Source organism: Pan paniscus, chromosome 23, assembly GCF_029289425.2.
Source record: "Pan paniscus chromosome 23, NHGRI_mPanPan1-v2.0_pri, whole genome shotgun sequence".
In the NCBI taxonomy this organism is placed as follows: domain Eukaryota; kingdom Metazoa; phylum Chordata; class Mammalia; order Primates; family Hominidae; genus Pan; species Pan paniscus.
In genome coordinates, this window is record NC_085927.1 from 48,822,552 (window position 1) to 48,843,745 (window position 21,194).

At 50.7% G+C, this 21,194-nt stretch overlaps 1 protein-coding gene and 1 long non-coding RNA gene across 3 annotated transcripts in view; one reads left to right on the forward strand and one right to left on the reverse strand.

The window, feature by feature from the left end:
• The window catches only part of LOC130541153 (uncharacterized), a 36,983-nt gene that overhangs the window by 10,349 nt on the left and 5,440 nt on the right, over positions 1 to 21,194 (reverse strand). The window contains exon 4 of the long non-coding RNA XR_010111798.1: positions 20,730 to 20,910. This is a non-coding gene — a long non-coding RNA (uncharacterized LOC130541153). The remainder of the gene's footprint in view (positions 1 to 20,729; positions 20,911 to 21,194) is intronic.
• Positions 10,872 to 20,895, forward strand: APOBEC3B (apolipoprotein B mRNA editing enzyme catalytic subunit 3B). Of its 2 annotated transcripts, NM_001301766.1 has the most exon segments (8): positions 10,872 to 10,888; positions 12,487 to 12,643; positions 14,219 to 14,498; positions 14,705 to 14,819; positions 17,788 to 17,941; positions 19,663 to 19,957; positions 20,366 to 20,481; positions 20,763 to 20,777. In NM_001301766.1, coding segments are annotated over 8 exon segments (1,149 nt in total).

The following is a 21,194-nucleotide window of genomic DNA, read 5'->3' on the forward strand; positions in this document are numbered from 1 at the left end:
GTTTCACTGGGGATCGCCAACATGACAGTTTATCAGTCTTCCCTGTGTGCCAATGCATCTTACTCCACCCACTTGAAAATAACCCACCCATTCCCAATAGCCACAAAGTATCACCCCAATATGGAATCATGTTCAGACATCACATCCAAGATCCTGTCATCTAAATCAATCCCAGGTATAGACAGGGCACCTTCAGTTTGTTTTGTGGAGGTGAGTTGCCTCAGGTTCAGAGATCTGTGCTCTAAAACACAAGTGATCTCCAGCTGGGCTCGGTGGCTCAGGCCTGTAATCCCAGCACTTTGGGAGGGTGAGGCAGGTGGATCATCTGAGGTCAGGAGTTCAAGACCAGCCTGGCCAACGTAGTGAAACCCTGTCTCTACTAAAAAATACAAAAATTACCTGGGTGTGGTGGCGGGTGTCTATAATCCTAGCTACTCGGAAGGCTGAGGCAGGAGAATCGCTTGAACCCGGGAGGTGGAGGTTGCAGTGAGCTGAGATTGCCCCATTGCACTCCAGCTTGGGCAACATGAGAGAAACTCCGTCTCAAAAAAAAAAAAAAAAAAAGGGTGGGGGGAGAATAGCTAGATGGGGCTGAATATCCAGGGGGCCTTCATCACATGCCTGGAGGCTTGGGCAGGCTGTCAGCTGGGGTGTTTCCTCTCTCCACCTGGTCTCGCAGCATTTAGGACTACAAGTCTGTTTTACTTGTATGTAGGTGAGCAAGTCCTAGATATGCAAAAAATGAAACCTACAAGGCTACTCAAAGCCCAGCCAAGGAAATCACATGACATCATTTCTACTGCATTTTATTGGCCAATGCAAGTCACAGACCAGCCCAGATGGAAGGGGACAAAAAAATAGACTACATCCCTTGATGAGAAGAGTGTCAAAATCTCATGGCAAAGGGGTGTAAAAACAGACTGGAGGAAGCATGAGGCATACACCGCACCCCCACTGCACCAGCCCAAGCCCTTAGAGAAAAATGATGAAAAATCACCTTTGGCCAGGCACGGTGGCTCACACCTGTAATCCCAGCACTTTGGGAGGCTGAGGCAGGCAGATGGCTTGATCCCAGGAGTTTGAGACCAGCCTGGACAACATGGTGAGACCCACCTCTACAAAAAATACAAAAAAAATTAGCCAGGTGTGGTGGCGTGAGCCTGTAGTTTCAGTTATGTGGGAAGCTGAGGAGAGAAGATGCCTTGAGCTCCGGAGGTTGAGGCTGCAGTGAGTGGTGATCGTGCCACTGCACTCCAGCTTGGGCAACAGAGTGAGATTTTGTCTCAAAAAAAAAAAAAAAAAAAAAAAAAGTCGACATTTGTTAGAGTCGCCCAAGCAAGGGAAGATCCGACGAATAAGGTCTCAAGTGAACATTTCTACGTGAGAATATCCAACCCAGGGCCTCTGCAGGACCTGTTTTCTCTGGGAGCAAGGACTATTAGCAGGCAGGGGATGGGCCTGGGGGGCCTGGGAAAGGGAGAACAGGTGGAGGCTCCATACAGGGGGACGCTGGGGCCAAGCTCAAGGTAGGGCACACCCCTCCATATCGAAGTAGGTCATCAGAGTCATGCAGATAGGACAAGACAAGGAGTTCCGGTGCAAGCTCACTGGGACCCTCAGTAACACCAGACTAGAACCTGGACCCAGGATCCAGGGCAGACAGAACCTTTTTACCAAAGCCTGCTGTCACCACCCAGGCTGCTTTGCCTTGACAGTCCCACTCCTCAACTGTAGGAAGGTGAGAAAAATGCAACTTCTCAAGTGTGCTGTTCAGGTCACACCCTCTAGAGGGCGAGCATGCAGCAGAGGCGTGCGGCATAAACCTTTGTCCCTTTCCTCGGCAGGGTCCGGTGAGAGTCAGGTTGCAGGACCCCCAGGCCACACTGGAGGAGACCCTGAAGCTCCACTTGGTCACCCAGGAGTCCGTGCCCTGCAGAGCCTGGGCCAGGTGCTGAGAAACACAGGGATGGGGCTGGGCTGCACCTGCCCTTGCTTGTTTTTTTTGTTTTGTTTTTTTTTTTGGTTTGGTTTGGTTTTTTTGAGACAGAGTCTTGCTCTGCCACTCAGACTAGAGTGCAGTGGCACCAACTCAGCTCACTGCAACCTCTGCCTCCCAGGTTCAAATGATTCTCTTGTCTCAGCCTCCTGAGTAGCTGGGATTACAGGTGCATGCCACCACACCCAGCTAATTTTTTATATTTTTGGTAGAGACGGGGTTTCACCTTTTTGGCCAGGCTGGTCTCAAACTTCTGACCTTAAGTGATCTGCCCACCTTGGCCTCCCAAAGTGCTGGGATTACAAGTGTGAGCCACCGTGCCCGGCCTGCCCTTGCTTTTTGGGTTTTGTCTTTGCCACCCAGAGTGGCGTCACCTGGATAACATGCCCTAAGACTGCAGGGATGTAGGTGAGTCTGTCCCCGTCCAGGAAACCAAGGCTAGTATCAGATTGGCTTTCATGGCTTCTGGGCAGAGCCCAGATCTGCACCTCATGTGTCCCGGAGTCAGGGAAGGGTGAGGCTGGCTTCCCCAGTTCTGCCATCTGGACGGGCACTCCGTTGACAGAGACCCTGAAGAGCATCATGCCAGGTGTGGCCTCAAATAGTAAAGATAAGAGAAACAGAACTCAAGGAGAAGAAATATAGAGGCCAGGCCAAGGCCGTGCACAGCCCCCTACAGCATCTGGCACTGTGGTCGCTTCTTTACTCTGCCTCCCTCCTCCGGAGCTCCCGTGACTGTGAGCGTCCTCCTGCTGGCTGGACGGCATCTCCTCTCTCTGGGCCTTCTGCCCTGGCCCCGTCCTCCCTCGGACTGGGTGCCGAGTCTCAATGTTGGTCACTTATGACCCCAAATTGCCTTCTTCAGCTGGACACCCCCAGTCTCCTGGGCTGGGCTCTGCAGTCACCTTTGGTGCTCCCAGCTCCCCTGTTTCTAAGCCCTGCTGTTTCTACCTTTGGGAGGACACGCAGGCTGTCAGCCCATGTTTGCCGAGTGCTACGGTGCTTGAGTGTGCATAGCCCTAAACAGGGAGCTGGCACTGGGTGTTATGACTCCCCTTGCTGTAAACTTTAAGGACTCAAACAGAAGCAGAAATAAGTGAAAATAAGCAACATCTACTGAGTACTAACCACCCACCAGGCTCCGTTCCTTATGCCTGAAGGGGAGCGGCTCATTTAAACCTTACACCTGAATGGGAGCGCTCACTGAACCCTTGCGCCCAACCCCACAGTGAGGAGCCATCATTTTCACCTTCCCTGTTCAGATGAGGAAACGGACTATTGCCGTTAGAGGTTGCAAAGCCAAGCTGGGGTTGACCCAGCCAGGTAGGTCTCTACCCGGGTGCTCAAACCCAGCTGGGGCAATTGAAACAAGTCTTGAAATCAGTTACAAAGATTCTTTCTTTTTTGTATTTTACCATTTACCTAACTTTACATGCAACTTCCTTAGTTCAGATACAATGTTTCATTAAAAAAAAAAACTGGGCTGGACATGGTGGCTCACGCCTGTAATCCCAGCTCTTTGGGAAGCTAAGGCAGGCACATCACTTGAGATCAGGAATTCGAGACCAGCCTGGCCAACATGGTGAAACCCTGTCTCTACTAAAAAAAATACAAAAATTAGTCAAGCATGGTGGCACATGCCTATAATCCCAGCTACTCGAGAGGCTGAGGCAGCAGAGTGGCTTCAACCCTGGAGGCAGAGCTTGCAGTGAGCCGAGATCGCGCCACTGCACTCCAGCCTGGGAGACAGAGTGAAACTCTGTCTAAAAAAAAAAAAAAAAAAAAAAAGTCTGCTCTTCTTTAGAGCAAGGGTCCCCAACCCCCGGGCCTCAGATGGGTACAGGTACATGGCCTGTTAGGATCCCGGCTGCACAGCAGGAGATGAGCCGTGGGTGAGTGAGCATTACCGCCTGAGCTCCGCCTCCTCTTACATCAATGGCAGTGTTAGATTCTCACAAGGGCGAGAACCCTATTGTGAACTGCTGTGAACTACACATGTGAGGGATCTAGGTTGGGTGCTCCTTATAAGAATCTAATGCTGGCCAGGCACGGTGGCTCACACCTGTAATTCCAGCACTTTGGGAGGCTGAGGCAGGAGAATCACTTGAACATGGGAGGTTGCAGTGAGCTGACCGTGCCATTGCACTCCAACCCCCGGCGACAGTGTCAGACTCTGTCTCAAAAAAAAAAAAAAAATCTAATGCCTGGTGATCTGAGGTGGAACAGTTTCATCCCAAAAGCATCCCCCTCACCCTGTCAGTGGAAAAATTGTCTTCCACGAAACGATCACTGGTGCCAAGGAGTTTGAGGACGGCTGCTCTAGAGGAAATCATACAGTGCCCTACTGGGAAACTACCTTTAAGAAACGAAGTTAACGTGTTCTTTAATTCACAGATGGAATTTTCAAATATTTGCAACCCAAATTATTCCTATTTTAAATTATAAGTGCACCAGTAAAATGCTTTTTTTAAAAAAAGGTTTTTGGCTGGGCGTGGTGGCTCAAGCCTGTAATCCCAGCACTTTGGGAGCCCGAGGCGGGCGGATCACAAGGTCAGGGGATTGAGACCATCCTGGCTAACACGGTGAAACCCCATCTCTACTAAAAATACAAAAAATCAGCCGGGCATGGTGGTGGGCGCCTGTAGTCCCAGCTACTCAGGAGGCTGAGGCAGGGGAATGGCGTGAACCCGGGAGGTGGAGCTTGCAGTGAGCCGAGATTGCGCCACTGCACTCCAGCCTGGGAGACAGAGCAAAACTCTACTTCAAAAAAAAAAAAAGTTTAGGCTGGGTGCGGTGACTGGTGCCTATAATCGCAGCACTTTGGGATGACAAGGCAGGCAGATCACTTGAGGCCAGGAGTTCAAGACCAGCCTGGTCAACATGGTGAAACCCCGTCTCTACTAAAACTACAAAAATTAGATGGGCTTGGTGGCATATGCCAGTACTCCCAGCTACTCGGGAGGCTGAGGCAGGAGAATTGCTTGAACCCAAGAGGTGGAGTTGCAGTGAGCCAGGATCTCACCATTGCACTCCAGCCTGGCTGACAGAGCAAGACTCTGTATCAAAAAAAAAAAAAAAAAAATTACACTTAATAACAGACCATCAAAATATATGAAGCAAAAATGAACAGAATTGAAGGAGAATTAGAGTTCTACAATAATTGGAGACTTCAGTACCCAATGCTCAATAATGGACAGAACAACCAGATAGAAAAAAAAGGAAGGAAATAGAGAACTCAACACAATAAGCCAACTAGATCTAACAGACAATACGGAACACTTCACCCAATAACAGCAGACAGCCGCTGTGGAAAACAGCATGGCAGTTCCTCAAAAAATTAAGAATAGAATGGCCAGATGATCCAGCAATTCCACTGCCAGGTGTACACTCAAAAAAATTGAAGGCAGAGTCTCAAGGAGGTATTTGTACGCCCATGGAGGTAACCCAAGTTTTCATCAACACATGAATGGAGAGGCCAAATGTGGTCTACACATACAATGGAATATTATTCAGCCTTGTAAAGGAAGGAAATTCTGACTCACGCTACAACATGGATGAACCTTGAGGATATTATGCTGAGTAAAATAAGCCAGTCACATAAAGAGAAATACTGAATGATTCCATTTATATGACGCACTTAGAATATTCCCAATGGCCAGTCTGGCACAGTGGCTCACGCCTGTAATCCCAGCACTTTGGGAGGCCCAGGTGAGCGGATCACCTGAGGTCAGGAGTTTTTTGTTTTTGTTTTTGTTTTTGTTTTGAGACAGGCTATGTCATCCAGGCAGGAGTGCAGTAGCATGATCTTGGTTCACTGCAGCCTCCACCTCCCGGGCTGAAGCAATTCTCCTGCCTCAGTCGCCCGAGTTGCTGGTATTACGGGGGGCCCACCACCATGCTTGGCTAATTTTTTTTTTTTGAGACAGAGTCTTGCTCTGTTGCCCAGGCTGGAGTGCAGTGGCGTGATCTCGGCTCATTGCAACCTCCGCCTCCTGGGTTCCAGTGATTCTTCTGCCTCAGCCTCCTGAGTAGCTAAGACTACAAGCACATGCCACCACCCCCAGCTACTTTTTTTTGTGTTTTTAGTAGAGATGGGGTTTCAGCATGTTGGCCAGGATGGTCTCGATCTCCTGACCTTGTGATTCGCCCACCTCGGCCTCCCAAAGTGCTGGCATTACAGGTGTGAGCCACCGTTCCTGGCCAAATTTTTGTATTTTTAATAGAGACAAGGTTTCACCATGTTGGCCAGGCTGGTCTCGAACTCCTGACCTCGTGATTCTTCCTCCTCGGCTTCCCAAAGTACTGAGATTACAGGCGTGAGCCACCTCACCTGGCAGGTTCAGGACTTCAAGATCAGCCTGGCCAACATGCTGAAACCACGTCTCTACTGAAAATACAAAAATTAGCTGGGCATGGTAGGATATACCTGTAATTCCAGCTACTTGGGAGGCTAAGGCACGAAGAATCGCTTGAACCTGGGATGCAGAGGTTGCAGTGAGCCAAGATCGCACCACTGCACTCCAGCCTGGGTGACAGAGCAAGGCTCCATCTCAGAACAAACAAACAAACAAACAAACAAACAGAGAATATTCAAAATGTTAAAGACAGAAAGTAGCATGGTGGTTGCCAGGGGCTGGCAGAGGAGAGAATGGGGAGGAGGGAATGAAGAGTTTGCATTAAACGGGTACAGAGTTTCAGTCTCACAAGATGAAAAGAGCCGGCCGGGTGCAGCGGCTCACATCTGTAATCCCACCACTTTGAGGGGCTGAGGCAGGTGGATCTTTTGAGGTCAGGAGTTCAAGACCATCCTGGCCAACAAGGTGTAACCCTGTCTCTACTAAAAATACAAAAATTAGCTGGGTGTGGTGGTGCGCACCTGTAATACCAGCTACTCGGGAGGCTGAGGGAGGAGAATTGCTTGAACCTGGGAGGCGGAAGTTGTGGTGAGCTGTGATCCTGCCACTGCACTCCAGCCTGGGCAACAGAGTGAGACTCTGTCTCAAAAAAAAAAAAAAGAAAAAGAAAAAGAAAAGAGCCATGGAAATGGATGGTGGTGGTGGTTGCACAACATTACAAATATGTTTAATATGTTTAATACCACTAAACTCTGTACTTAAAAATGGTCAAGATGGTAGATTTTATGTTATGTATAATTTACCACAATATTTTTTCTTTTTTTTATTATTATTATACTTTAAGTTTTAGGGTACATGTGCACAATGTGCAGGTTTGTTACATATGTATACATGTGCCATGTTCACAACATTTTTAAAATTGGAAAAAAAGAAAACCAGCAGCAAGGATTTTACCAGAGCAATAAGTAGATGACAGTCACATGAAAAAGACATTCGACATCATTAGCCATTAGGGAAGTGAACATTAAAATCACAATATTACTACAGACCTATCAGAATGTTACCACAGACTTGTCAATGGGTAAAATAAAACTCAGTGGCAGTGCCAAATGCTGGAGAAACTGGATCATTTATACATTGCTGGTGAGAATATAAAATAGTACAGCTATTCTCCAATTTAGTTTAGTAGTTTCTTTCTTTCTTTTTTGAGATAGTTTCTCACTCTGTCACCCAGGCTGCAGTGCAGTGGCACGATCTCAGCTCACTGCAACCTCCGCCTCCCAGGTTCAAGTGATTCTCCTGCCTCAGCTTCCTAAGTAGCTGGGACTACAGGTGTGCACCACCATGCTCAGCTAATTTTTGTACTTTTAGGAGAGACGGGGTTTCATCATGTTGGCCAGGATGGTCTCGATCTCTTGACCTCATGATCCACCCGCCTCAGCCTCCCAAAGTGCTGGATTACAGGAGTGAGCCACTGCGCCCAGCCAAGTAGTTTCTTATAAAACTAAACATGTACTTAACATACAGTCCAGCAATTGCACTATTGGACATTTATTCCAGAGAAATGAAAACTTATGTTCACATTTAAAAAACAAAAACAAAAACCTGTGTCCATAGCAGCTTTGTTCACAATAACGAAAAACTGCAACCGATCTAAACGTCCAGTGGGCGAATGGTTCAACCCGCTTTGGTACATCCATGCCATGAGTCGTGCCCAACAATGAAAACGAACAACATATGGAAACCAGCAACAATTCAGATGAACCTCAAGGATATTATGCTGAGTGAAAAACGTCAGTGATGAATGATTCCATACATACATTCCATATATAATCATATACTGATGATTCTATATATATTTAAAAAATCATATCAAAAGATCCCATATATATTCTAGATATATATTCCATATAATCATATGCTAAAGATCCCATATATATAACCTTCTTTTTAATATTTGTTTTTATTATTTTATTTTATGTTATTTTGAGATGGTGTTTCATTCTTGTTGCCCAGGCTTGAGTGCAATGGTGCGATCTCGGCTCACTGCAACGTCTGTCTCCCAGTTTCAAGTGATTCTCCTGCCTCAGCCTCCCGAGTAGCTGGGATTACAGGCATGCACCACCACACCTGGCTAATTTTGTATTCTTTTTTAGTAGAGATGGGGTTTCTACATGTTGGTCAGGATGGTCTCGAACTCCCAACCTTAGGAGATCCCCCTGACTCGGCCTCCCAAAGTGTTGGGATTACAGGCGTGAGACACCGCGCCTGGACTATTTTTTTATTTTTTGAGATGGAGTCTCACTCTGTCGCCCAGGCTGGAGGATACTGGTGAGATCTCAGCTCACTGCAATGTCCACTTCCTGGGTTGCACCTATTCTCCTGCCTCAGCCTCCCAGGTAGCTGGGACTACAGGTGCGTGCCACCATGCCTGGCTAATTTTTGTAATTTTTTTTTTTTTAGTCGTGACAGGGTTTCTCCATGTTGGTCAGGCTGGTCTCAATCTCCTGACCTCAGGTGATCCACCCGCCTCAGCCTCCCAAAGTGCTGGTATTACAGGTATGAGCCACTGCACTCAGCCATATATAACCTTCTTCAAATAAAATTACACAGATGGAAAATTTTTTTCTTTCTTTCTTTTTTTTTTTTTTTGAGACAGGGTCTCACTCTGTCGCCCAGGCTAGTGTGCGGTGATGATGTAATCATGGCTTAAGTGATCCTCCCCGCCTCAACCTCCCTAAGTAGCTGGAATTACAGGTGCATACCACCACATCTGACTAATTTTTTTGTTTTTGTTTTTGTAGACACGGGGTTTCAGCAAGTTGCCCAGGCTGGTTTCGAACTCCTGACCTCAAGTCATCCATCCACCTCGGCCTCCCACAGTGCTGGGATTACTGGTATGAGCTACCACACCTCACCCGAAAACGTTTTCAAAATAATAAAATGGGCTGGGCAAGTGGCTCACGCCTGCAATTAGAGGCCTGGAGACATTAAGTAAACCACCCAAGGTCACACAGTAAGGAAGGGGCAGATCTCAGAGTCGCCTGGCTGTAAAGCTGGTGTCCCTTCCCCACTGTGCCTTAACTGCCGCCTTACAGCTGGGTTGGAGGATGCCTCCCTGGTCTGGGGTCATTATTACATTTTCTTTTACAAAGTATGTTTCTGATAAACGGAACTGTTTATTTTCCACCGATGGTCTTATCCTTTGTCCAACTCTTTCTGACGGCAACAGAAAAGTTCACCTTCCAGAGGAGCGCCTCGGCCAGGCCGCACCGTTTGGGGAAGTGAGGAGCGCTTCTGGACGGCCACGAGCAATCCCCCAGGTGTGAAGTGACAGCCCTGTGTGTGATCTTTCTGCCCTCCCCAAGTTTGCATTTTCGACAATAAAATTTACTTTCAAATTAAAAGATTTATACTGGGGAAGATTTAAAAAAAAAAAAGAAAGAAAGAAAAGAAAACTTCACCTTCCAAAAACAACCACTGGGAGTCCGCTTTGTGCAGAGGTTGGACAAGCTTCTGTGCAGGTAGGGGCGCTGCTGCACCCCCTACCACCCACGCATCCTCCTCCCTGTCTGCCTTCCCTTCGTCGTAGCCAGAGGAGTTCAGAGCCTCTACAGAGAGCACAACTTCTCCAGCTGGAACAAACTCCCCTTAAAGGAATCTATTTAGGAAGATTATTTCAATGTACATTCATTCCTCCAAAATATGCTTAGATGGACTTAAATAATCAGAAAGCTGTGTGTATGTGTTTCCCGTTTTCTTGGCCCACAAAGAACCCCTTGAGAGGTCCCTGTGGGCAGTGAGCCTGTTTATAGACACCCTTCTCCCCTCCTTGGTGTCGCAGACATCGCAGTCCCTCTGAGGGGCTGACCTGCCCCCCACCTTCTGGAAGCTGGGAGGTTGGAAGAGAGGACGCATGCCATGGACCCAGCACACAGCTGGGAACTCGAGGCACACCTAAGCCTTCCCTTGTGCTGTGCGGAGTCCACACTTCCTTCCCCACTGGAGTCTCAAAACCTCCCCTCACTCAACAGGGAGGTGCTGCTCAAAGCTCTGGGCACACATTAGGGCCGGGGAGTGGGTGGTGGAGAGGGGGCTCCAGCCTACCCAACCACCAGGCAACGGGGCACCTGCCCCTCTCTCAGCCTGGTCTGGACTCGCTTCCCGGGCTCTGGCTGCAATGCCTTTCTCTTTCTCTTTCTCTTTCTCTTTGCAATTCCGTTGGGTCCTGCCCAAGACAGATAAAGATAGAGCAGCCTGTCTTTATTGGAGGTTCCTCTGCCAGCGGGAAGGGTCCGGGAAAAACCAGAGCCAGAGCCAGAGCCAGAGAAACATAAAGCACCCCGGGGCCTCCCACACCAATGCCTGAGCAGGAATGGGGAGGGGCCATGACTCATAAGTCCCTGGGAGGTCACTTTAAGGAGGGCTGTCCAACTGCAAGGACGCTGTAAGCAGGAAGTGAAACCACAGAGCTTCAAAAAAAGAGCGGGACAGGGCCAAGCGTATCTAAGAGGCTGAACATGAATCCACAGATCAGGTACCGCTGTCCACTCTGTCTGCCGGGCCCCTCCTGCCCCTTCCCGCCTGGTGGTCCTGCTGGGCCTCAACCCTGGCCTCCCCCTGCCCCTGCCCCAGCCCTGGGCTCCCTCCCCTCTGGCTCCCCTGCCACCCGAATCCCAGTCAGGCTCTTTGTCCTGCTGTGTGGTCGCCCCACTGCTGCTTCTGAATGGGCCGCCTCCCCCACCTGCACCAGCCCAGGCCCCCTGCTGAGACTCTCCCTTAAAGGCATGCCCAGACTGGTGCTCCCCGCCCTGGGAGGGTGCTCCCTCTGTGTGCTTCCTGCCACTTCTGAGCTCAGAAACTGGGAGAATTGAACCAAAGGGTAATTGGAGCAATCAGGCATTTTGTTCTCAGCGCTTTGATGAAATTTCTGTAAGAATTACTTTGCTTAAATACAAAGTCTTAGGAGAGGGTGTGGGGGTAGGCATGGTCTCTGAAGCACATGATAAATCGTGTCATCCAAGGATGACTCCATGGTGAGCAGATGTCCCCAGACAGGTTCCACTCCAAGGTCACTCTTCATCTTTTAGAACATGACCAGTGGTTGAGCATGGTGGCTCACACCTGTAATCCCAACACTTTGGGAGGCCAAGGTGGGCGGATCATGAGGTCAGGAGTTTGAGACCAACCTGGTCCATATGGTGAAACCCTGTCTCTACTAAAAAACATACAAAAATTAGCCAGGCGTGGTGGCGCATCTGTAGTCCCAGATACTCGGGAGGTTTAGGCAGGAGAATAGCTTGAACCTGGGAGGTGGAGGTTGCAGTGAGCTGAGATCATGCCACTGCACTCCAGCCTGGGCGACAGAGTGAGACTTCATCAAAAAAAAAAAGAACATGATCAGTAACATGGAATGTGAGAAAGTGGGAAAAAAATGCAATGATTAGGAGAAATGCTCTGATTTTAAAATTTAGTGAAAAGAGAGCCCAGTCCCCAACAGCTTTCTCCTACAGGATCCGTGATGCAGAGGCTGGACAGGGCTGGCCTGGAAAGGGGCCCCTGCTCCATCCGTCCCCAGCTCTGTGGCCTCGGCAGGTTACCCCACCTCTCTGCGCCTCTGGCACCTCCTCTATAAGATGGGAATGGCCCCTGCAGGCCTAGGGCAGCCTCACATGAGCTCACACCCGCTCAGCACTTAGAAGAGTGGCCTGGGCCTCAGAATTCGGTTCTACCATGATTTTAAAATAATGTTAACACGCAGAGTGAAACATCAGGAAGGAATTGAGCTGAAAGGTTAAAAGCTATTTTTTAGGGGTGAAGAGTTTTATTCTCTTTTGCATTCTCCTAATGGATTGGGGAGTGGGTTGGCAGAAATACTAGGAGAGTGGGGAATGTATCCCTGGAAAGGCCAGAGTTGGGCCCGAGCTGGAAGAGATCACCCCAGCCCCCCGCCAGCATCCCCTCCTCTTCCTCTCCCCTCAGTCTTCCTGCCTGGGAAGGCAGCAGAAATTCTCAGGGCTGTGGAGGGGTGGGGGAGGCCCAGGGCCATCCCGGGAGCTGTGTTCAGTGGACATGAGCCCCGAGGACTCCAGGGAGGGCTCCCTGCATGGGCTGGTTTCTCTCTTGTGCCTTCAGAAATCCGATGGAGTGGATGTATCAACGCACATTCTACTACAACTTTGAAAACGAACCCATCCTCTATGGTCGGAGCTACACCTGGCTGTGCTATGAAGTGAAAATAAGGAGGGGCCACTCAAATCTCCTTTGGGACACAGGGGTCTTTCGAGGCCAGGTACCACCCAAACTTCAATCGAATCACAGGCAGTGTTGCAGCAATTAGAGGACTGGAGAGACTGATATGGGTGAGACAGGAGGATTTATTTAGGTGCACTGGCTCAGCAGACTCACATCCAAAAAGGCTGAGCCCTTAACAGAGACAGATTGAGGTATTTATAAGCAAACTTACAGAAGCAGAACAAAGGCAATTAATCAAACAGTGACAGGTCACATAATATATAGCATAACAGATGACTTAGCATAACTTGGGACCTTCTATAGCTGGTGGCCTTGCAGCTACATCAAAAGAAAAACAGGAACTGGCTAAATACAGACATTTGTAAAATATAGTTATAATGGTTCTGGAAAGGAGAGACAGTAAAGGAATTTGTCTTTTTTTTTTAATTTTTTAAAAATTTTCTTCAACCTTGCCCTGGAGGGGTGTGGGGGTGGTGTCTGGAGCCCATTCCTTTGGCCTTGACTTTTCAGGCAGTGTTAAAACTGTCGTTGGAGTGAGCTGGCTAGGCAGAGGAAAACTTGTTCTTCTTTTCTTTTTAACCCTTGCTACAGTAGGACCTAAGCAGCTGGAAATGCAGAAAACACTACAATAAGTAAAATGCCCAGCACTGGGCTCTCAATTGTGTATTTTTCCCACATTTCTTTTTTCTCTTTTTTTCCTTTTTTTTTTTTTTTTTTTTCCGAGATGGAGTCTCGCTCTGGCACCCAGGTTGGAGTGCAATTGCACAATCTTGGCTCACTACAACCTCCACCTCTCAGGTTCAAGTGATTCTTCGGCCTTAGCCTCCCGAATAGCTGGGATTACAGAAGGCTGCCACCACGCCCAGTTAATGTTTTCTATTTTTAGTTGAGACCGGGTTTCACCATGTTGGCCAGGCTGGGGAATTCCTGACCTCAGGTGAGTCACCTGCCTTGGCCTCCCAAAGTGCTGGGGTTACAAGCATGAGTCACCGCACCTGGCCATTTCCCACAGTTCTGTTTTTTTGTTTTGTTTTGTTTTGGTTTTTTTTAAGACTGAGTTTCACTCTTTGTTGCCTGGGCTGGAGTGCAATGGCTCACTCTCAACTTCCACCTGCCAGGTTCAAGCGATTCTCCTGCCTCAGCCTGTGAGCTGAACAGTCACATGAGGGTGAAGGTTGTTGCCACAAGCTCAGGGGATGCTCCAGACAGAGTGGCCTGGGATGTCGAGTCACAGCTGCTCCATGCCACGGGGACAAGAGGAAGCAGGAGTTTAGTCTGACACACTGCCCTTCCAGATAGAGGGCAAGAGACAGAAAGAGGGGCTGAAGTCGCCCTTGAATAACCACAGCAGTGGCACCCACAAAGGTGCAGTCCCCACAGCCTCATAGCCTCTTCTAGGTGCCACATCTTAAGGCCATTACAATAGCCATTAACACTGAACGTGAGCTTTGGAGCAGACAATCACTCAAACTAAACAGAGGGGATGGACGAAAGGAGCTTCAATGGCAAGATCCCCTGGGCTCCTGTCCTGGCTCCTCCTCCCCCTGCCCCACCCCTGCACTCCTCCTGCTCCCCCTCTCAGAGCATCCCCTGTCCCCTGCTCCTCTTCCAGATGTATTCCCAGCCTGAGCACCACGCAGAAATGTACTTCCTCTCTTGGTTCTGTGGCAACCAGCTGTCTGCTTACAAGTGTTTCCAGATCACCTGGTTTGTATCCTGGACCCCCTGCCCGGACTGTGTGGCGAAGCTGGCCGAATTCCTGGCTGAGCACCCCAATGTCACCCTGACCATCTCCGCCGCCCGCCTCTACTACTACTGGGAAAGAGATTACCGAAGGGCGCTCTGCAGGCTGAGTCAGGCAGGAGCCCGCGTGAAGATCATGGACTATGAAGGTGAGAGGTGGAGGGGTCAGGGGAGCGTGAGTGGGAGGAACAGCATGAAAGATGGATGGATCTGCAATGCCATGGCTGGGGGTGTCCCAGGGCAGCCTGCAGGGGTGGGACTGGCACTGACTGCAACTGACAGCCAGGAGACCAGGTCTGGGAGGACAGGCCAGGGTCAGGGGAGAGCCTGACTGCTTCCCGCTTCTTCATCTCAGAATTTGCATACTGCTGGGAAAACTTTGTGTACAATGAAGGTCAGCCATTCATGCCTTGGTACAAATTCGATGACAATTATGCATTCCTGCACCGCACGCTAAAGGAGATTATCAGGTGAGGGTCTCCCTCTGGCCTCATCGTCTCTCTCCTCTCACCTCCCTTGGCCTGGCCCTCCCGCCCTCCCTCTTGACCCACTGCCTACCCTCATGGTCACACCACCTTCCCTTAACTCCTGGTGCTCCCTCCACACTGCCTCCTCCCTGCTTTCCTGGGCCCTTCCTGTGAGTAAGAGGCCCCTTCTGCCTCTAAGGCACCTGGGTCTTGGACTAGAGGAACAAACAGCAAGACAGGGTGGCCTGGGACACCAGCCGCTGCCCTTCTGTGACATGGGGACAAGAGGAGGCAAGAGCTCAGCCTGCCAGGGAACAACTCTGGGCAGGAGATGTGGAAGGAAGGAGCTCAGTGTGGGGGCACCCATGGCATCCTGGGGGGACATCTGAGGGCCACCCCCACCCACTATTCCTCCCTCCAATGGTGGCCTCTGAGTGTGAAGGCATGGGGGGAGGCAGACACCTGCCCCTCACTCTCCCTCACTACCACATAGCTGCTGGGTGGCGGGGTAGGGGGGGGTCCCTGGGATGATTCCTGAGGGCAGGATCCAGGGGTCCCTCCAGATGTCCTTCCATCCAGGTGAGAAAGCAGCATAAAGTGAGGCCTGCACTCAGATGGGCCTGGGAGGTCACTCACAGCGCAGGTGTCTCCTGGAACAAGGGCCCTGGAAGATAGACATAGAATCCAAACCCAGGACTAACATCAGGGCCAAGACAAGCCTGCCAGGGAGGCTGCACATGAAGCCCCAGATCAGGGACCACTGCCTGCTCTGCCCATGGGGCCTCTGCTGCCCTTTCCTGCCTGGTGGTCCTGCTGGGCCTCAGCCCTGGCCTCTCCCTGTCCCAGCCCCAGCCCTGGGCTCTCTCCCCTCCTGTTCCTCTGCCACCCCCACTCCCAGCCAGGCTCTTTGCCCTGTTGTGTGGTCGCCCCACTGCTGCTTCTGAATGGGCCACCTCCCCGACCTGCCCCAGGCCAGACCCCCTGCTAAGACTCTTCCCTGAAAGTCACCGCCGGGCTGGTGCTCCCTGCCCTGGGAGGGTGCTCCCTGTATATGCTTCCCACCATTCCTGAGCTCTGGAATTGGGAGAATTGAACCAAAGGATGATTGGAGCAATCAGGCATTTTGTTCTTAGCACTTTGATGGAATTTCTGTAAGATTTACTTTGTTTCAACACAAAGTCTTAGGAGAGGGTGTGGGGGAGGAAATGGTCTCTGTACCAGAAAATAAGTCATTTCTTCCAAAGATGCCTCCACTGTGAGCAGAGGAGGATGCACACGACCCCAGACACAGGCTCCTCCTCCGTGAGCACCGTTCACCTTTTAGAATGACACCTGCAACATGGAGTGTAGGAAAAAATATGATCAGGAGAAATGCTCTTATTTTAGGCAGGGCACGGTGGCTTATGCCTATAATCCTAGCTCTTTGGGAGGCTGAGGTGGGTGGATCACTTGAGGTCAGGAGTTGGAGATCTGCCTGGCCAGCATGGCAAAACCTCCTCTCTACTGAAAATACAAAAAATGAGCCAGGCATGGTAACGGGAGCCGGTAATCCCAGCTACTTGGGAGGCTGAAGCAGGAGAATCACTTGAACCCGGGAGGGACAGCAGTGCTGGTCACAGAAACACACAGGACTCAGGACTGAAGCACAAGTGTTTCCAGTCCCCACACACTAAAAAGGAGACAAGAACTCCTCTTCGAGCTTTTCTGATGAGCACTCACCTCTCACCCTCAAACCCCTGGGGCCTCTCTTTTCCTCCTGACCCTCTCTCTGGACCTGGCCTCTTGCTCTAGGTTCCCAGTTTTGGTCCCAGTGCTGGTCTCTCCTCCAATGGTACCAATTCCAGGTCTCCTTCCACCTCCTGGGGCAGGTGCACAGGGAGCCTGAAAATCCCAGTGGATAATGATGCTGTGCTCCAGCCAGTGAAGACAGTTGGAGAGGGGATTCTCCTCACTTGTCTTTAAATGAGCATCTACTATTTCTTGCAAATGTTCCATGTCTCTGGACTTGGCCTAAGCCATTTTTATGTTCAGTGTCATCTCGTTCTCCCTAATATTTAGAAAAGGGTGTTGCTTGTAGGACCACTTTGCTATGAAGAAGCCTTGTTTCCTTTTCTTGAGAACACAAAGCAAGTGAGTGGTAGAGCCCAGATTCATACCCAGGTCTACTAGAAATTGTGGCAAACAGAGATTCCTTCCTTCCTTCCTTCCTTCCTTGCTTCCTTCCTCCCTCCCTCCCTCTCTCTCTTTCTTTCTTTCTTTCTTTCTTTCTTCTCTCTCTTCTTTCTTCTTTTGCTGCTGCCTCCAAACAGAGATTTTTCTAATTCTGGTTTTGTCAGGATGTCTACAGAGGGGCCGGGAGAGGCCTTCAAGGTGGGGCTGGTGTTTCCAGCCCAGGAGTCCTGAGCTGCCCCATCTGGCCTGAGAAGCACGTTTGGGAGACCTCATGGCATCCAAAGGGACGTGGAAAATGCTATGAATTATCCAAAAAGATGTCCCTGGCAGGCTCCTCTCCCCAATGATCCCCCTCAGGAGTGTCCCTGCCCCAATGCTGGGTGTGGTAGGAGTTAACCCTGCAGGCAGGAGGAAGCCCCAGCAGGTCCATCTCCAGCAGGGGCTGTGGGTGAGCAGAGCCAGGACAGGGGTGCATGGTGAGGCCAGGGAAGGAGACCCAGCTCTACCCCAGGGAGAGGGGCAGGGTCCTCCCCGGAGGGCCTGAGCACACTGAGCTGACCCTGGGGAGACCCTGACAAGGCCTAAACAGGCCCCGGGGCTGTGTTGACTTCCTGATAATCCCCCAGAAGGGGTCAGAGAGAGAGGATCAGTGGCCCCCACAAAGGGAGTGGAAGCGCCTCCTCTGACAGGTGCCTCAGTATATGGGGAGCAGGGAAGGAGTGGGGGGTGCAGGAGAGGAGCGAGAGGTAGTCCCAGGAGGAGTCTTAGGGCTTTTGGTTTCCCCCGTCTTTGTCCACAGACACCTGATGGATCCAGACACATTCACTTTCAACTTTAACAATGACCCTTTGGTCCTTCGACGGCACCAGACCTACTTGTGCTATGAGGTGGAGCGCCTGGACAATGGCACCTGGGTCCTGATGGACCAGCACATGGGCTTTCTATGCAACGAGGTGACCGACCCAGCCACCTGCATCCAGGCAGGGCCCTCCCAATCCAGGGACACTCATAGGTAGAAGGTTCTGGGTGGTGCCTGTGGTTTCCTGCAGTGTTTGTCACTTGTGCTTCCTGCAGCTGCTGCTGCTTGGCCCTGGAGTTGGGGGGAGACTTTGGCTTCAGTGACTCTCCATGGCCAGGTGGGGTTGAGTCTGCCCAATGGCAAAGTGCTTCCTGAGGACCCTCCCAGGATCCCCTCACAGACACAGCTCTCACCAGGAACGATTTGGAACTGTGGGATTTGAGGACTCAGGGCCTACCTGACTCACAAGGCCAGGATGTCCCTGTGCCCTCTCTTGGGCTTCATCCTGCGGAGAGACAGACTGGGGCAGGAGAGGCCGATCAGGGGTTCTGTCCTGCCCAGGGTGGAGCCCACAGCAAGGCCAGAACAGGTCCCATGTCAGGATGCAAAGATGGCCAGCATTTGGGGAAGAACTGGGCCAGGAAAGGCTGAGGGGGCCAGGCTAGGCTGGCCAGGAGCCCTGAGCCCAAGGGACTTTCTTCCCTGGCCCCTACCCAGCACAGCCTCTGTCTGGAGAGGCCAGGTAATGCTTGGCTCTGGTGCTGGAAACTGGGGGCTTCTCTGGGCTCTATGAGCTCAATGTGGGCCTCGCTGGATCCACACACACTGCTTGGAACATCCTTTCAAGGGTGCCAGTCTCCATCACCGCCTAAGCAGTGGGACTCCCCCAGGAATGACCCACAGCCCCTTCTCAGCACAAACCGTGTCATCCACTCCACCCTGCATCACTGCTGATGGAATCCCTCCCTGTCTTTGTCCCCATCACAATCACAGTCCTTGCTGCCCTGCTGTCCCCAACTTGACCGATTCCTAGTCTTAGTGGAAAATCCTTTTCTCTGAAGTTTGGAGTAAAAACCATATTTCTATAAGTCACAATAATGACAATTATACCATGTCACAGGGACCTTCCCACGTTGGAGTGAGTCCTGCTGGTCTTCTCTTCCCCACTACTTTTGGTGGAATTCATTTTGGCCTAAGTCTATATCACATTTGGGCTCAGCACAGGTTGTGGCACAGAATAGAAGCTTCTAGAATTATGGGCCACAGATGGGATGGGAGTAGGGGAGTTGATGAGTAGAGCAGGTCAATCTCCCCTTGAAGGAAGCACACTCACTCAGGGGCATCAGGCCAATGACCTCGGGGCTCTGCCGGCCCCTCCTCCCTGCCCCCATCTCTGTAGCCCCTCCCTGCAGGGCTGGGTCTGGGGTGAGGGTCCTGAAGCCTCTGACCTTGGGTACAAAATTGATGGGGGCTCCAAATGCTCAGTAATTAGAGAAAACACATTTTAATTTCATAATTAATGCAATCTTTTAAAACGCAAATTTAATGCAAATAGATCATGATGAATAAAACCAAAGATTTTAATAAAGCCTGGCAGGAGAGTGCTGTCCTGTGTATATTGGAGCTGGGGCAAAATAAAACATCATTGCTCCTGATCTGTTTGTATTTAAATGGGCAACATTTTACTTATCTTGGGATTTTTGCATAACATCTGATATTTTTAATATTGCATAGAAAATCATGCATCCTAATAACCGGGGTTTTGGCGACCCCTGTAATTTCGTGCTGGAGGCCCCCGCCTCCCCAGCCCCACCTGGTCCAGGCCCTCCCTCCCTGTTCACCACACATCACCTCACACTCTGTTTCCTTTTCTAGGCTAAGAATCTTCTCTGTGGCTTTTACGGCCGCCATGCGGAGCTGTGCTTCTTGGACCTGGTTCCTTCTTTGCAGTTGGACCCGGCCCAGATCTACAGGGTCACTTGGTTCATCTCCTGGAGCCCCTGCTTCTCCTGGGGCTGTGCCGGGCAAGTGCGTGCGTTCCTTCAGGAGAACACACACGTGAGACTGCGCATCTTCGCTGCCCGCATCTATGATTACGACCCCCTATATAAGGAGGCGCTGCAAATGCTGCGGGATGCTGGGGCCCAAGTCTCCATCATGACCTACGATGGTAAGAATGGAAGGTTCAGGTGGGGTGGGGTGGGGTGGGGGCAGGAGAGGTTCCTGGGAAGAAAAGGAGAAAGGCCTTGGTCTGCTGCCTGCAGAAACGATGACTGGACTCTGGGACCTGACTTTGGGGTCGATGGGAAGAGAGAGGCCAGGCCAGGAGATATGGGCCCGGGGAGAGTGGCTGGAAGTGGAAGCAGAACTTGGGGATTTCCGAAAGAAAGAGAACTGGGCTGGCCCAGATTCCAATGGGAAGGAAGTGCCTGATGAAGGAGCTAAGTCCCTAGGGGAGGGAGAGGGAAAGGAGGGACTGAAACCAGGATGTGGGAAGTCTGTCCTGAGAGTCATGGGCCCTTGGTGCCACCCCGATCCCACAGCGGGAGTGTGACTTATCTCCCCTGTCCCTTTTCAGAGTTTGAGTACTGCTGGGACACCTTTGTGTACCGCCAGGGATGTCCCTTCCAGCCCTGGGATGGACTAGAGGAGCACAGCCAAGCCCTGAGTGGGAGGCTGCGGGCCATTCTCCAGGTGAGGGCTTCCTCCCTCTGCATGGTGCCCCATCGGCCTCCCCCTCCTCCCCACTCCCCTGGGCCTTGCCTTCCCCTCTGCTCAGAGCCTCCTCTGGGTTCCCTGCTCCCCACAGGGCGCCCAGCTCCGTCCCTCCCTTTCCTTCTCACAGCCTCCTTCTCTTTCCCACCTCCCGCATCCCTCCCTCCTCTCCCGTCATTGTCACTGTCCCCAGGCCACCTCCCTGTGCCCTCTTTCCACTCTCTCACCTCCTGCTCCATTCAACCCCCCTGCTCTTCCAGAATCAGGGAAACTGAAGGATGGGCCTCAGTCTCTAAGGAAGGCAGAGACCTGGGATGAGCAGCAGAGTAAAAGATCTTCCAAGAAATGCAAACAGACCGTTCACCACCATCTCCAGCTGCTCACAGACACCAGCAAAGCAATGTGCTCCTGACCAAGTAGATTTTTTAAAAATCAGAGTGAATTAATTTTAATTGAAAATTTCTCTTATGTTCCAAGTGTACAATAGTAAGATTATGCTCAGTATTCCCAGAATAGTTTTCAATGTATTAATGAAATGATTAATTGGCTCCATATTTAGACTAATAAAACATTAAGAATCTTCCATAATTGTTTCCACAAACACTAGCAAATGTGGAGATGTCTTTCCTTGTGTAGAGGACCTGTAGCGGGGAAAGGTCACACAACATCCCTCTGGATCCAGAAAACTCAGC

What these genes read in the sequence shown, in the direction of transcription:
- APOBEC3B (XM_063603031.1), top strand. Translation starts at nt 12,458, where the DNA reads ATGGGCTGGTTTCTCTCTTGTGCCTTCAGAAATCCGATGGAGTGGATG. An exon ending in GAAGATCATGGACTATGAAG is followed by an intron (nt 14,499 to 14,704) that starts GTGAGAGGTGGA and finishes TCTTCATCTCAG; the next exon opens with AATTTGCATACTGCTGGGAA. An exon ending in ACGCTAAAGGAGATTATCAG is followed by an intron (nt 14,820 to 17,787) that starts GTGAGGGTCTCC and finishes CTTTGTCCACAG; the next exon opens with ACACCTGATGGATCCAGACA.